Source organism: Prionailurus viverrinus, chromosome C1 (assembly GCF_022837055.1).
Source record: "Prionailurus viverrinus isolate Anna chromosome C1, UM_Priviv_1.0, whole genome shotgun sequence".
Lineage (NCBI taxonomy): Eukaryota > Metazoa > Chordata > Mammalia > Carnivora > Felidae > Prionailurus > Prionailurus viverrinus.
Genome location: NC_062568.1, coordinates 46,927,826 through 46,944,875, shown reverse-complemented (window position 1 = coordinate 46,944,875; position 17,050 = coordinate 46,927,826). Strand labels below are relative to the sequence as shown.

At 37.1% G+C, this 17,050-nt stretch overlaps 1 protein-coding gene across 5 annotated transcripts in view; it reads right to left on the bottom strand.

Moving 5' to 3' along the window:
• Positions 1-17,050, bottom strand: part of PDE1A (phosphodiesterase 1A) — a 243,374-nt gene that overhangs the window by 82,977 nt on the left and 143,347 nt on the right. For all 5 annotated transcript variants that reach the window (XM_047871055.1, XM_047871057.1, XM_047871058.1 and 2 more), the window contains exon 2: positions 15,137-15,250. In XM_047871055.1, the coding sequence (XP_047727011.1) occupies positions 15,137-15,250 (114 nt within the window). The remainder of the gene's footprint in view (positions 1-15,136; positions 15,251-17,050) is intronic.

Genomic DNA, 17,050 nt, shown 5'->3' with positions numbered 1-17,050 from the left:
CTACTCAGCTATCCTTTCCCTCAAATGCATGTTTTCTTGCTAAGTTCCCAGACTACCTTCACATTAGGCAATAATATGAGTGATCATTATTTACTATCTCATCTCTACCATGAAATTTAGGGTTAAAAATAATTGATCTTAAAAAAAATCATAAAGAAATTTGCTTTTTCAAGTCCCTGGCCCACCAGGGAATTTCTGGTTGGAGGAAGCTTAAATTTATTTTTCAAAACTGGTATGTTGAATCATTTTCACATAGAGAAATATATATGGATAGTAGAATTTCAGGGTACTTTGAAATACAATAAATTAAATTTTGGGATGAGAATAGGTGATACATTTGAAATGCCATATTGACTTGTCAGTAACCTACTTCCTGAGTGTGAAATACACTTGAATTAATTCTTCCAGGCTACCACCCAAGCACATTTATTTACTTATTTATTATTTATTCCTTGTTTTGTTCCAAAAATGATTTAAGATGTCAGGCTTGCAAATTTTTTCAACAGTTTTGTTGTTATTGTTGTTGTTGTTGGAAGTTTCCTTTCCTTTTTTCTGTCTACTTGATAACTTTCTTCTTTTGGTTTTATTAGTCTTTTTTTTTTTGAACTGTAAGAAGATGATAATTATATTTGAGTGACTATTGAGACTGAATATTTGGGTGGACAAGTTAGTTATACTGACCTTAGCTTAATTGTCAAGAAGCAAATCTTGGCTAAAACAAAACCAGCTAAGGAGAATATTAAAGTTCGATGCAGCTTTCTTCAAGGTCTAAGGAGGTCTCTGTGCTTCCTCCGTACCCATCCAAGGAAGTAGAGGCCTAGGCAGAAGAGGTTCCATCCCAGAAAACAGGCAGAAGGGGCCAGGGGAATGTTGGAGGAGGAGTCTGAGGAGAAGTCAAGTTGCTTGGACAGTTGGGATTCAGATTGTATTTTTTGAGTCAGTTGGGAGATGGAAATGGAGGGAATGGATAAAGCAGAAAACTACCCTAGGCCTGACTGATGACTCTTGGCTTTTCACCAGAAAGTCCTCTTGGCTCAAAAATATCTTTGAAAACACTCCATTAGGCACAAAGCTTCACATTCTATTAATTACCAATGTTTTTGATTAATAAGCATCCTCTGGTTAGGAGAAGTTCCCTAGAGTCAAACTCTTGGCTCCATCACCTTTTGGTTGTGTGGTCTTAGAAAACATCCTTCATCCTAACTGAGTCTCAGTTTCTTTGCCAATAAAAGAGAAATGGTAATAATCGTATCCCCAGTACTTGGGTTATGAGGATGGAATGGGTAAATGCACAGAAGCACTTAGCAAAGTGTCTGTCACAAAGCAAGTCCTCAAAGAACCCCCATTATTTACACATCTGCATTAGTTAGTCTAAGCAGACTTCGTGCTTAGTTTGAGACATCGTGGGAAAAATTCAGCACCTCTTGTTTAAAGCCCCTAATCTATGGTGGAATTTCAAAATGACTTTGGAGAGCCAAAGAACAACATAAAGAGTCTATGGATTGGGGCACCTGGGTGGCTCACCCAGTTAAGCGTCGTACTTTAGCTCTGGTCATGGTCTTGTGGTTCATGTGTTTGAACCCTGCATCTAGCTCTGTGCTGACAGCTCAGAGCCTGGAGCCCTTTCTTGGGATTCTGTGTCTCCCTCTCTCTCTGCCCCTCCCGTTTGTGTTCTCTCTCTCTCTCCCCCCCCCAACACACGTAAATAAACATTAAAGAAATTATAAGAAAAAAAAGAGTCTAGGGGCACCTGAGTGGCTCAGTTGGTTAAGCGTCTGACTCTTGGTTTCAGCTCAGGTCATGATTTTACGGTTCATGAGATTAAACCCTGTGTCAAGCTCTGCACTGGCAGTGCAGAGCCTGCTTGGGATTCTCTGTCTCCCTCTCTCTCTGGTCCTCCCCAGCTTGCACTATTTCTGTCTCTCTCAACATAAATAAATAAACTTTAAAAAAAATTTAAAAAAAAGAGTCTATGGATCAGAAAGAGTCAGTGGGAGGAATTTCCAAAAATAATTTTTACCTACTTAAAAATTTTACCTGGTAAAATAGGCGAATTCATAGAAATAAAAACTAGAACCAAGTTTCCAGGGGCTGAAGGGAGGAGGAAAGTGGGGTTTGTCATTTAACGGGTACAGAATACTTTGGGATGATGAAAAAGTTGTGGAAGTTGACAGTGAGATGGTAGAACAACATTGTAAATGTACTTAATTCCACTGAATTGTACACTTTAAAGTGGTTAAAGTAGTAACTTTGATGTTTTTCACATCTTATCACAATACAACAATATCTACTTAGTACTGATCTTCCTGCCTCATTGTCCAGGGAATAGATTCTTCTAATTGGAGAAATGAGACATGAGAGAAGGGCGTTCCATTCTTCATCTACCTGTGTGTCTTTCCAAGGATTACTGAGAGTGCTAGGTTGGAGGAAAAGGGTGGCTTGCAGGCCAGAGATGAAGCCTAAGAGCCAATAGTTTCCCAGATCTGAGACAGGTGACCACACCACAAATCAAAACACAGGACTGCCTCCCCTGTGCCCAAGACTCATAGCTGTGAGGAACTGCTAATGTCCAGTTCAGCACCTCTTGTTTAATTCTCCTATTCTATGGTGGAATTTCCCAGTTGAAGGAGGCATTTCGGCACAAAGTTATCTCATGTACCAGTCAGGACAATATTTGGGCCACATTCTTAATAAAATCTTATGATTCTAACCATTAAATTTCTAACATTCTTTCACTTTTTTGTAGCCTCATTTTGACATCCTTGAAGGCTGTAGTTCTCAAAAGGTGGTTCCTAGACCAGCAGAATCAGCAGCACCTGGGAACTTCAAGGCTCTACTCCAGACCTACTAACTTAGAAACTTTGGAGGTGGAGACCAGCACTCTGTTTTAACAAGTCCTCCTGATGACTGTCATGAACACTGAAGTTTGAGAACTGCTCTCACCATTTACGGCTTGCCAATTAATGGAATACCTCTGCCAAGAAAACATGATTCAGTTACATTCCATAACATGGATTTAGCAGCACTGTTACTTCCATTCGCCCAATATTTCACTGTCGGAGATAAAGAATGTTGGTGAACTATTGGGAAGGTACCTTAATTAATAAATATTTTATACTGATGTTACAAATGAGAATTATCTGTATGTTACTTAATTGCAAAATACAAAAGGTTATTTCTCAACTGAGCAGGGGTGAAGCATGGATAATAAGAGTTGCAATATGCTTGGAGGACAGGAGTGTGAGGGAAGACAAAGAACCTATTTCCTTCTAAACCTAGGAGGCCAAAATATGACAAGAATGACAAGAGGGAGTTAACAATAGCCAAACAGAATAGCAAAATAATTATCAATGTATACAGACTCTCCTTCATAAATATTTGTTGAATAAATGAATAAATGTATTAAAACATGGGCAGAAAATCTCTAGTTTTAGTGGTTGTTAAACTTTTCAGGTATTTACAGTAGTTAGTAGAGGGAAAAAGTTCATTTTTGTTGTTTATTTTGATGCATATACTATATATGTTAACATTTTCAGTCAGGCCCTGCTTTATATGTGAAAAGATGATATCCCAAAATATTTTTACAAATATTTGCTGTTACCCTGTGGCCCTTTGTCCATATAGAGAGCCGATTATATTTGCTGACTCAAGTTATATATGAAACACAATTATCTGAAGGGGGAAAACTCCTGTTCCTTGAGTTTCAAAATCTAGATACCAGACAAGGAGGAGAGGCTCAGCCAAAGACAGTGGAAGAGTATATAATGAGTCAGAGTAGGGTTTCCATTCCTATGCGTGTGCAAAGACGCCCTCAGTTACACAAGAGAAGTCACAAAGGAAGACAGAAGGGATCTTGAGAAGGGATGCTGAATCCTGCCTGACCTTCTCCAAACAGAAAAACCCTGAGGAGGGTGACAGCATACCCCCAAATAATTTCTCAGGATCCTGGAACAGAAGAGAGCTGAATGCCTCACCTACCTCCAGCCCCCACTTCTGAAGGGAACTGGAGGACAGCAAGATCCCAGTGCTGAGCTGGTTGGTGTGTGTCTAGACAGACAGCCTCAAAGATGATGGTGACTCAGCCCAGACTGATGGAGATGGCAATGAGAGAAAAGTGAGGGAGAGTACACAGAGACAAAATATACTTGGGAAGTAGGTTTGCTGATAAAATATGGTAACGAATAAGGAAATAATGTCCTTGTATTTAAAGAGAAAAGTCTTAAGTATTTGACTTTCCAGTACTCAATCCTTGCCAAAGGACCATGTTGTTTAGCTGTATCATGGAATCAATATGTTTTGTGGGCTACCTTGGAAACTGAATCAACCTATTACTTGTTTTAAAGGAAAATAGAGTGTGAATCATGAGTAGCTAACTTAGAAATCATACATTTGTGTTAGGACTTATTAGGATAAGACGACTGCCTGGATGGCTTAGAGATTAAGAATTTGAGCTTTGAAACAAGGCAGACCTATGTGGCTATGAGGATGCTCTCAACAGCAAGTGACATCATAGCTAACCTGAAGTGGCTTAAATAATAGGACCATTTATTATTTTCCTTCAGGAGAAAACTAAAGGTAGGTTGACTCCAAGAAGGGCTTATTTTTAAAGTCAGCAGGTGGATAACATCATCAAGGACTCAGGTTTCCTCCATCTTTCTATGCTGCCAACTTTTAGTGTTAGATTTAGCTTTATGCTTATGGCAAGATGGTTGTATCGGTTTCAAGCATCAAACTCAGATACAGCAAAACTCAGAGGCACAGGACTCCTGTTTTATGGAGAGGAAAGCTTTTGCCCACAGTTCCATCAGTCTTCCTTTTATATTCCATTGATCAGAATTGCATCATACATCCATATATAAACTCACTGGTTAGGGAACTGGAGACTAATTACTAGTTTAAATCAATTAAGATTTCACTCACTGTGACCCTGGGCCTGGAATTGGTCTTCCATGAATCATTTGTCTTTGCAGAGAAGAGTAAATAATTAAAAAAAAAAAAGAATGAGTTATGTTGTCAAGGAAGAAGAGAAGAATGAATGTTGAATTTAAGTTTGAACTTGTCTCTGACACTTAATAATTATATGATCCTAAGCAAGTCCATTTACTTTCTTCATGCCTCAAGTTTCTTAACTTTCTAGTGGAAATAATATAAATATCTAATTTATAGGATTTTTTGAGAATTATATGTAATCATAAATGCAAACTGCATAATAAGTTTCCTTGGGTATAATTAATTGTCAAACAATTATTATTAATATCATTATTAGGAAAGAATAATATTTAAAGTGATATTTTTTCAAATCCAGTAAATATTCATTTATATTTTATTGACCCCAGGGGCACCTGGGTGGCTCAGTTGGTTGAGCGTCCCACTTCGGCTCAGGTCATGATCTTGCAGTTTGTGAGTTCGAGCCCCACGTCAGGCTCTGTGCTGACAGCTCAGAGCCTGGAACCTGTTTCAGATTCTGTGTCTCCCTCTCTCTCTGCCCCTTCCCTGCTTATGCTCTGTCTCTCAAAAATGAATAAAAGCTAAAAAAAATTATATTTTATTGACCCCAAATTTCACAAACAGTAAGATCTTATATAATACATGGAGCTCTTTCTTGTTTGTCATCTCTCAAAAGATCTGGTCAGATTTTTTTTCTCCCTTTTCACCACTGAGGCTGTTTTTGAAAGTTTGTAGAAAGTAACACACCACAGATGGACGAAAATATGAAAATCACCCAAAATGTACCGGCACTTTTTCTAAGCCTGGTTTTCACACTCCATCCACAGGGTGAGAACAGCCTACAAACACATCACTCCAAACAACCACCCCTCCCTACAACTCACACCATAAAAATGGAGTTCATAAAAATCATAATTTGCTTTTTAGTGATTCACTGAGCTCCAACAGTGTCTTAGCACATACCTTTCAACTTGATTTCCTCAGAGACCCCTCCAAATAAAATCAATCTAATACATAAGGCCCATATCTGTAAGTGCTCCCTCACTAAGCAAATGATAAGCAGCTCCCTCCTATCACCCTGCTGGTGGCCAGGGTAGGTTAGGCATGAGCAGATCTTTATAAGGGACTTTGTAACCATGGATAAAACCACAGAATTCCAGAACAGAAAGGGGCTGGAGACTTCATCTTCCACGCAAGAAAACCAGTGACTAGAGAAAGAAGAAATCAAAAACACTTGCCCAGGGGCTTATCCTTAGTAGGAGCAAAACCTGGATAGGAGTTGTTCCAAATCCCACACAGAGCCTGATCCAGGTCCTCTACGTGTGGTACTAACATAATTTTCACTCTAGAGAGGACAAAGTTGTTATTGTTTAGCGGAGTACTTTCCACCATTCTCAATTCTTTGGCATGAGATTTATTTTATTTTCTTAATATAATTTATTGTCAAGTTGGATAATATACAGTGTATACAGTGTGCTCTTGGTTTTGGGGGTAGATTCCTGTGATTCATCGCTTACATACAATACCCAGTGCTCCTCCCAACAAGTGTCTTCCTCAATGCCCATCACCCATTTTCCCCTCTCCCCTGCTCCCCACATCAACGCTTAGTTTGTTCTCTGTATTTCAGAGTCTCTTACAGTTTCCTTCCCTCCCTTTCTGTTCATAACTATTTTTCCCCTTCCCTTTCCCCCATGGTCTTCTGTTAAGTTTTCCAAGTTCCACATATGAATGAAAACATACGATATCTGTCTTTCTCTGACTGACTTATTTCACTTAGCATAATACCCTTCAGTTCCATCCACGTTGCTGCAAATGGCAAGATTTTATTCTTTCTCTTTTTTAGCATGAGATTTAAATAAAATTGATCCCCTCCTGGCTCATGAGATGTTTCACCACTGCATTTATATACCTACCTCCCCTGGATATACTGTTTGAGGGATACACGTATTACCTGACTAGAATCAATGAAATATAAAGGTTATGTTTGTCAGAGCCTCTGGAGAGAAACCTTTTGTCATTCCTGCTGGATTTGAAGGTGTGAGGATATAAAGCTTGAAAATACTATTGCCATCTTCCTACCACTCAAAGGATCAGGAGGAGGCCACTGCAGAGCAAACAAAACACAGAGGTGGGTCCCTAGACATCATTTTTACCTGGAGTCACCTATGCTTATAGTTAGTACTAGCCATCAGGGTGTGGACAGTGAGAGTTTCTTGAAGGTGGTTTGATTGGGCTTCCTGTCACTTACAATTGAAATATTCATGAAAGGTGTTCATTAGTCCTCTTCTTTTTCCCTTCTTGCCTGTGCTGGCTCTAAATGTCCATGGAGTACACATGAGTCAGTGCCATCATGATATGTGCAGGTTGTAGAGATTAACCACAAAGGGTTTGCTCTCCATTGTCACGTTGAACCCATAGTTTTATAGTCCATGGTCTATATTTTGGCCATAATTATCGTAGCACTGTTACCCATAAAGGACACCTGAGTTTAAAATAAATACTAATTAACCTTTCTGATTTTGCAGTGTTACTTATGTTTTGCTTATATGAGGAGCCTTGGCTGTGTACTAGTTAGTAAGCTCCATCTTTATCTATATTTTCCACTTACGCTTTTCCACTTCTAAGGATAACTTCTCTACCTAATCTTTCCATAACTATTATTTCTCTTTGGCCCAAATCTCTTTTTCATTCTTCATCTCCAGGCTAATGGAAGCCTTCCATTCTACGCAAAATATAAAACAAATAAACAAACAAACAAGTAAGTGTTCCCACTAATAAACTGTTCTATTTATGCTTTTTCCTACACTAGCAAATTCTTGAAAAATAATCTAATTTCTTCTTGAGCCGTTCCACAGTAATTCTTCACACTACTATAATCTGGGTGGCTTTTCTCTTTACTGAAACTCCACTGAGTCATCAGGAATCTCCTAACTGCATCCAGTGGTTCTCCCTGTGGCATTTGATTTACCCTTTAGAGTAACCCAGCTCCCATTGGCTTTTGGTGCTTCATATCTTCAGATATGCCTCCTGCTTCTATATCTGTTCTTCTGATGTCTCCTCTCTAGTAACTTTCAGTGCTTTTCCACATCTGTCCTTGACTACCTTCCTACTCCACACCTCTATTTCACATTTCATTCTGTCCCCTGACTTCAGTTACTAGGGTTACATAGTGACCATATTGAGATGGAACTCCAAGAGTTTTTGAAGGCATTTGGAAGTGAGAAAAATGCACATTTGAAAAGTCAAAAATAATGTGTTGTTTTTCTACAGAGGCTTTATTTTATCTACAGAGGCAAACTGCTCTTTTTCATAATGAAAAATCTTTTGAATAGGTCATTTAGTTATATAAGAATAAAATGAAGGCCCTACTCTGGCATACAGAAGATTGATACAACATAACCACAAGAGGCTAACAATCTCTAAACAGTAATGTACACAATGTCCTCCTTGGGAGCACAGCTGCAACACTGCAGATTCAGTGTATTTTAGAAAAAAATGTCATTTTTTTTCTAAATATGGATTTACACTGCATAGTCTTTGAACATAATTGTTTATCCTTGAGATGAATGCACAACTTGACATTAATTTTGATAGCCCCTTTTTCTTTCTCTTGGCCTTGGAGCTTGAGGTCCTGAACTCAGGATAGGAAAATATGTTGAAAGGCACTTCCATAGGGGATAAGCTGGCTTCTGGAAGATGGGCTTCGACTTTAGAGGATTCAGAGAAATCCCTGGTAGGGGACCTCTGTGGAAGGGGTTGAGTTGCATCCATCAGGAAGGTCTTACAGCAGTTACAGCTGATTCTATCATCAGTTTAGGGAACTGGAAGCAGGTATTGAGCTCATGCTTGGGAGTGGAACCCACCTATAGATTTCTGAATTTGAGGGAAAAATAGGTGACCTTCAGGGGAGCGATACATCATTTTGAAGCCAGAGGCCTGGCTGCAGAGGAAAGTGATAGCCAGGGAAGATGGGTAAAATAAGTAAACACTCACTGGCCATTCTCAAAAACTTTAGGATGGGGATCATGTTGAAATAGCAAAGGAGTTCCAATTATTGAAATCAAAATAAAGCATGAAAGAATCAGACCTCTGTGCTATAATCCCCAAATTCTCATCTTTGATACTATATTTCTGAACTTCAGTGCTCCTATACCTAGCATTTTCCAGACATTAAAAAAAAAAGGAAGTCCTTTTGTTAGAAGTCATGCATTTAAGAATGAGCATGGGGAGCTTTGCCAAAGAACAAAATTCATTAACTTAAAGGAATACCTGCAAGTCCAATCATATCCAGGTTGGAATCTCAACTCTGTACAATTCTTACTCCATGTTAGTTCCTCTGATTATGACTTAATGCCACTACTTAGTGTTTCCTCCTGTAATCTGTCCCCGTGCTTGGGTTTCCCTCTCTAACATACAACCTCCCTGTTTCTTGTTTGCAGCATTTGTCGTTGTGCTTAGTTTGATCTTCCTGGCTCTTGACAGCTCTAGCCACCATCTCTGGGTACAGTTGTGCTCTTGATTCTACTGACCAGTGTGTCTGGTATTCATTTCAGGAACTCAGTAACTATTTGTTTCATGAGTGAATGTTCCTTGGTAAATCCCTGCACTCAATGATTTCAAGAGACTTAAGCTCCGAGGTGCCCCTGACTTCACTCGATTTCTACCAGAATAACTCCGGGAATTGCTGATTGACATCAATGCATTCATGCTCAAGTTAATCTCTCACAAAATGAAGAACTCTTAGACTTAGTAAGACACAGAAGTCAACTGAGAACGTTTTTATCAAGAGGCATAGCCTATTAAGATTCCTTTCCAGCAGTTTGGACTTTGCTTTAATTTCCAGGTAACTACATCCCACCTGTCTTCATTTTTTTTTCAGGATCAAAACCTATTTTTCAGGAAATTATTTTATGTATTCACTAGGAAGTATAAGTTATATATCTTAATACGATATGTATCCTAGAGGTATCTGCATTTTTATTAGTACAGTAAAAATAGTGTCTATTAATTAACTTTTACTCTATCAGGTATTGTGCTGCTTTTAATCCTCAGATCAGCCCTATAAGGTTAGCATTGTTATTATTCTTATTTTACAGATGATGAAGCTAGGAAATAGAGAAGTTAAGTAACTTGCTTAAAGAAAGGAAGTATTGAATGGAGGATCCAGGTTTTGAACAACTGATTCTTTCTAAATCCAGAGTCAGCACTCTAACTATGGTAATTCTAAGCCTTGGATCCATTCACATTAACAAAATGAAGATATAAATTATGTTGTTCAGTGGTATTAGTAAACATAATATCCATCTCTGTAAGTATCCCTCCCAGACAGCTGCCTCCCTTCATGAATAGCAATTCATGAGGCCACGGATGCTACTTTGCCTGGCAATATCCAAATCTAAATAGTGACAATCAGACAGATTTTTCTGTCTCTCTCTCTCTCTTAAGGCCACATGTTTCTGGATTACAACTGTTGCCGCTCTGAAAAACAATAGCCTCTAGGGACACATCTGAAAGCAGGACTCATAAAATATTTGCATTTACATTTGAAAATGTCTTGTTAAAAAACCAACAAACACTTGTATTCATTTAGGAAATTATTCTATAATCCTTCAAAGAAGGTCAGAATTCAAATTCTGTCAGAAACTCTGTTTCTATTTTTCTTATTTAAATCACCCTTTAAGAGAGATGTTTTGTTTTGATTTGTTTTCTTAACTGAAACCCTGAAATTACCAAGGCTTAGCAGAAAAAGGGACGGGTATGTGTGTGTGTGTGTGTGTGTGCACGCGTGTGTATGGGTTTTAAACTGATTCATAATTTGTTTTGTCCTGCTTTATTAGGTGTTGACCTTTTTGTGCAATCCAGCCCAAATTTACAAAAAAAAAAAAAAAAAAAAAAACCATGCCTCTCTGGAATACTCCCTGAACCATTTTTTTTTCTAGAAAGAGAATTTTCCTTTAAAAAATGTCACAGAAGTCAGCAGGTTTTTAATTTAAAGTTTAAAAGCAACTAAATATTTCTTCATCCCTCTTCCTTCTAAATCATTATGTTTTACTAATATTTCAAAAGCAAATGCAACTTTAATAATTATATACACATCTCAACAGAAGCATTCTCAATTTACTGCTGTGTCTTACTAAGTCAATTGGAAACATGATATGTATCCTAGAGGTACCTGCATTTTTATTAGTACAATAAAAATTGTATCAAGCATCAAGCATTGTTGCTTTAAAATTTCTTGGGCTGTTTTTTTTTTTATCATGAAGTCACAGCCTTAGAAGATATACAAGAGATACCCTTAGGTTTAATGAGGGACATGATTGTAAATGTTAATCCACAGCCTCTCCAAAAACATAAATCCTGACTTGTTGCATTTCCCAGTTTCCACGGTGTAAAGAAATACTCCCACTGTAGCCAATTTCAAGCTACTGATGTGGCATCACTGAAGGCAGAGTTGGAAGTGATGCAAACACCATCCACACCACTGCTTCTGACAACCCTGACAGCATATGAGCTTTCCTCAGAATTTCCAGGAAGTCTCCGAAGTCGCCCACGTCAGATGTTACTCAAGGGAAGCAGATAAGAATTGTGCTTAACAGCCAAGCCCTCAAGGTGGGTGCCCAAGCCCCTAAATCCATTAAGTTACTTTCTGTGTTCCCTCGGGTAGGTTGTGTAACTTTTCTGTCAACGTGTTTCCTCTTATGCATGAAGTATATAAAATGGTAATAATGTTTCTATCCCATGGGATTGCTGCGATAATTAAATGAAATAGTGTATTAAAATGCTTCAAAGATTTCTTGGCACAGAGCAGGCTATAATAAGAGGCTTTTAGTTATAAATTTGGGTGTTGCTTTTCCAGGATCTATCATTCCAACTGTCAGAATGTTTTACGCATTGCCATCTTAATTTTTCAGAGGTCATTAAAAACCATCCTGCTCAACAGTAATAGCCCGGGAGGAGCCAGTTATAGAAAAAAGAGCACTAAAAGCAATAACAGAAGTCATACCTTAGTTTCTGTGCCTAGCTTTGCCAAAGCCTAAATCTGTGACCCTTGGAAAACATGTTTACTTCTAAGAGCTTTGGTTCTCTCATTGGTGAAGTGAAGAAAGTAATGGTAATCCTGCCAACTGCATCAGATTGTGAAGAGACTAATGTGAGCCCTTGGAAGACGGTCCGAATGTGGGTTATTATTATTAATCCAGGTTAAAAATCAAGATGCCATGGAAGCATGGAAGCATTAAAATAAAATAGTGAAGAGGTTTATATCATTTGAGTAAAAGTTGGGGATCATGTAGTGTTAAGAACTGGGATTTTTTTAGAAAAGAACACACACACACACACACACACACACACACACACACACACAAGTTCTACCATGAAGCAGTTAAACATTTTTTTCTTTCCACAAAAAAAACCAATTTTCAAATGAAAGGAATGATGCTTACAAATGTAACATGTGTAAATGAATTAGGGATCATGGAGAACTACGTTAACAAAATATCTATAGAATCATAATTTCTGGAAGGAAATACAATATAAAAATCTATCAAATGAAAAGCAAGATATTTATGAAAATTAGATAGTTAGCATTATGCCATCATAAGATGGATAATGCAAATCTCCAATTCTTTAAGGTAAAAGTTCTTTAGTTTTATAAATAAATATAAAAAATAAAATGTCAAGGACTGGTTGAAGAAATCTTAAACATAATGGCCACTCAATTTGTGAATAATAAAAAGCACACATGAAAATGAAGGAGTAAGGAAATTACAGGAACATCAGATTTTTTAAAATATACAAACTTTGAATCTCTGTTCACTTAGAAGAACCATATACGTTATATATGCACTCAGTGAAAGTTAACGAAGAAAATAATTCTGCAAATAGTTTATGATCCTAAAGTGTGCCTATGATTTTCCCCCTAATTTATGAATCTAAGTCATGTTTTAACTGAAAAGTTCTGTTAACAGAAAAAAAATCACCTGTGCAACATAACCCGCACCATGTTCTTTTCTGTCCATTATTAGTGAAAATTCTCATCTGATATTAAAAAGGTCAGTGACATAAATGATATATCATGATATAGGAAGATCTCCAAGTTTCCTTATTTAAGGGGAAAAAAATGAAGTAAACATTGTGTATATAGTGTGCTACTTTCCATAAAAGCAAAACAGAAAAATATGAAATAAAAATTTGTAATAGATCATTGGAAATATACATAAATTTATGAATTGGAAATATAAGTAGATTGGGGTGGGATAAGGGTGGAGGCAAGGTGTTCATGAGGCACCTTTTACCTTATTTTGATTTTTTAATCATGTGAATTATTACCTGTGAAACAACAGTGGTGTGTGTGTGTGTGTTTCATCCACTACTCATAGACATATAAAACTTCAATTTTAGGGGCTCCTGGGTGGCTCAGTCGGTTAAGCGGCCGACTTCCACTCAGGTCATGATCTCGCGGTCCGTGAGTTTGAGTCCCGCATCGGGCTCTGTGCTGACAGTTCAGAGCCTGGAACCTGTTTAAAATTCTGTGTCTCCCTCTCTCTGACCCTCCCCTCTTCATGCTCTGTCTCTCCCTGTCTCAAAAATAAATAAAACGTTTAAAAAATTAAAAAAAAAACTTCAATTTTACATCTGGCTTAACAGTTCTCCCCTCCCCCATGCTCAGGCATGACTCACACATGGACACCTGCAGAAGGGAAGGGGCATGATGGATGTTCACTCTCCATGTTCCATCACCAGCACCACTCACTCTGCTGTTTCTTACCATTCAACAGTGTGATAGGAGTGGCAGAAAATTATAGGAGTCAAAAGGCATTACACGACTGATGTGTTTGTTGTCATCTATGTGACAAATGACCAAATACTGGTTATTTTTCTCTTCTGGGAGCTTTTGTGTATCCTTCAGAGAACTTGCTATACCAAGAGGTTACCTTGACCATTATGTGTTCTCTGATATCTGGGTTGAATCTTTTATCTCCCTCATTCATTCAACAATCACCACATACAGCCTCTTTTTCACCTTCTGAAGGCAGTTGCCTTTCAATACTGGTCAATCCCTTCAAAAGACCTATACTGCATCTGCTTCATGACTTTGAAAAACTTAGTGCCTTTTCTATGCTAAGCTCTGGAAGGAGTTTATTCTCTCCCTCCACAGTGTCCCTTTTACCTGTGAATTCAAGGTAGTCTGAATTAGCCTGCCACCTTTGACTCTGTTGAGATGAGAATCAGGAACCGGTCTCAGTACCTTCTAAACTGCAAGAGATAGTGCACAAATCTCTTACAAACTGTCATATCATACTCCACTAAGTCTTCTATTAGCAGTAGGATCCTCAGGACCCTCTCTTGAGGTTCTGAGGTAAGTATTCCCTTAGAGAAAAAAGGGGAAATGCACAGTTCTCTCTTAAGGCCAGGGTTTTTTAACCTCCATACTATTGAACACATGGGGGCTGTATAATTCTTTGTTGTGGGGGATTTTCCTGTAGCAGCATCTCTAGCCTCTACCCATCACCAAATAGTAGCACACTCCCATCAACCAAACCAAAAATGTCTACAAACATTGCCAAATGACCCCAGGGAGGCAAATTGCCTAGTCAAGAGCCACAGAACTAGGCTAACAACCTTCTTCAAATAAATCCCCATTTCTTAATCTCCTTACCACTCTGCTAAGCAGGAGGCTAGGTGATAAGGTTTAGGTAGTGATCAAATACACATTTGGGACTGTTTCTTAACAAGCCCTGAAGAGTGTCTAATAGGTATATCTTATGAGAATGCATGGGCATGTGACACCCATTTTCTCAGAAGGAACTCTTAAATCTGGAAATAATAGGAAAATCCTTACATCAGTAAAAATCAGTACACGCTTACATCTGTCTCTGATGTTTACAAATCTGTGCCTAAGGGCAATGAATGTAGGAGGAGAAGAGACTCTAATGTGTTCATTTTATGACTTGTTTGACTATTTTTTGATATTCAACTATTTGGATTAAAATGTGTATGTTTTTTAGAAAGAATCATAGTCCAGTTAAGTAGCTCTAAGAAAAAAATCTCTTTAAATTTTAATACGGTTTTGATTTTGGTTTCATGACTAAGATATGTTAAATTCATGTTTGAGATAAATGAAGGCCAAGAAAGAGGAAAAAAGGGAGAGAGACAAAGAAGATAAAAGGGAAAGGAGGCTAAAACTTACCTTGTTTCATCGATATAAACAGCTTCCAACACAGATGCTGCATATTCAATGTTCTTCTTTAAGTCTACGACGTTAACATCACCTTTTTCCAGCTGCTTCACTAAGCATCTTAGTCTGTTTTAAAAAAAGTAGTCAAAAAAGAGAGAAATAAGAGGAGATTTATTATAATCATATGGAAAACAGTTTAATATTAAATACACAAATCAATTTAAATTATTAACATATCTTTGTAGGTCATCAAATAGAAATATTTTGAGGAGTTTTTTGATATAATTAAGGTCAGTTTTTCTCACTTAGACAACTCTTAAAAGTTATATTCACCTCTCAATAATATTAGGGGTGTACATTGTTATTTTAGGTACTATATTTCAAGGACAGTCTTTCTGAAAATTGAAAACAATATAGATATTTCCATAAAAGTATGTTCCCAATATTAGAATTTATTCTATGGCTGCTCTGCTTCTTTAGAGCTGGAACTAAAAAATTATTTAAGGGTACTTTTTTTTTACCACTACTGTGGCAATTATTCATGGTATATAGCAATAACAAAAATGAAAGGCGAAAGATATGAGAAAATACGATTATGATGAGAAAAAAATCTATGTATGAATGCTTATTATTTTTACTGAAATGATTTTTCACCTGAGGCAAATCTGTACAATATTTTCTCTCGCTTTTGTCCATACAATGATGTGTCCCAACTCTCTGAGGAATTTTAAAGCCTGGATCAACTAAGCCATGTCTGGAATCCTGACTCACAGAAACTGTTAGATCATTAATGGTATTGTTTGAAGCCACTAAATTTGGGGATTATTTTTTATGCAGCAATAGATATTTCATGAAGTGAGACAATACAAATTGCTACTATAAGTTTCTAACATTTTTAGAAATTTTTGTGCTTTAATTATAAACCAAGTGTTTCTGAAGATATTACCCTATCCTAGGCAGAAAAGGAAAACAAATTCCTTATTCTCTACATTGTATAGATAAAAAATGTGAAGACAATTTATCCATTTTCCCAAGTCGGCAGACAATTTAATTCCATTCCTGAGCAAAAGTATTTCAGAGAGAATGGAGTACATCTACTTTTAGGCATTGTCTTAAAGATAGTGTAGCAGATTTTCTGAAAACTTACTTTGGATGATTTCCAATATCAAGGCTAAGGGTGTAAAGACAAGTTAAAATTTTCAGTAAGGGTTTTGACAAATTATTTCTCCATAGGAAAAAGGCACACCTAGACTAAAACTTCTTATTCAGGAATCTACAAATAATTCTCTTTTGTATCATATGCTTTTATATGATAAAATATTAGCAGATAACCACATTGCAAAATAAAATCTATGTATTAATAAATTAAATACATCTCATTCATATAGTCAGCAAAACAAAACAAATCAAAGATAACAACTAAAGCAGGTTACTTATGAAAACTAAGCCTATCTGAATATGATGATAATGGAGTAACACATAGAGATTTTTGTAATGTGTATGACCTACGTACATTATATTTAGTGAAATTGCCTTTTATGTGTGAAAGCAAAAGAAAAGAATTCACAGGTCTGCAGTGACTTAAAAATATATCCCTCATGTATCCTTCTTGTGAAAAGTACCTGGTACGGCTTGGTTGTATTTCATGGTTGTATGACTTAATTTTAAAAGCAGTAAGTACTTCAGATAATTGCTTCTTTTCTTCTGAATAAATAAATAAACTCTATTTTTATTTGAGTTAGAAATCCTCTCCACTAAAAAAATCTACATTTTTTCAAGCTCTCTTAAAGCTAAGTATAGTCATTTTACAGCTTTCTGGCCAAGGAGAGTAAGAGGAGGTTGTTGAGTAAGACTTTTGGAACAATTATTTTGAAGAAGGCTAACTCAGGTGGAAGGGGTTCTCTTTTATCCTTTCTGGTTCCTTGC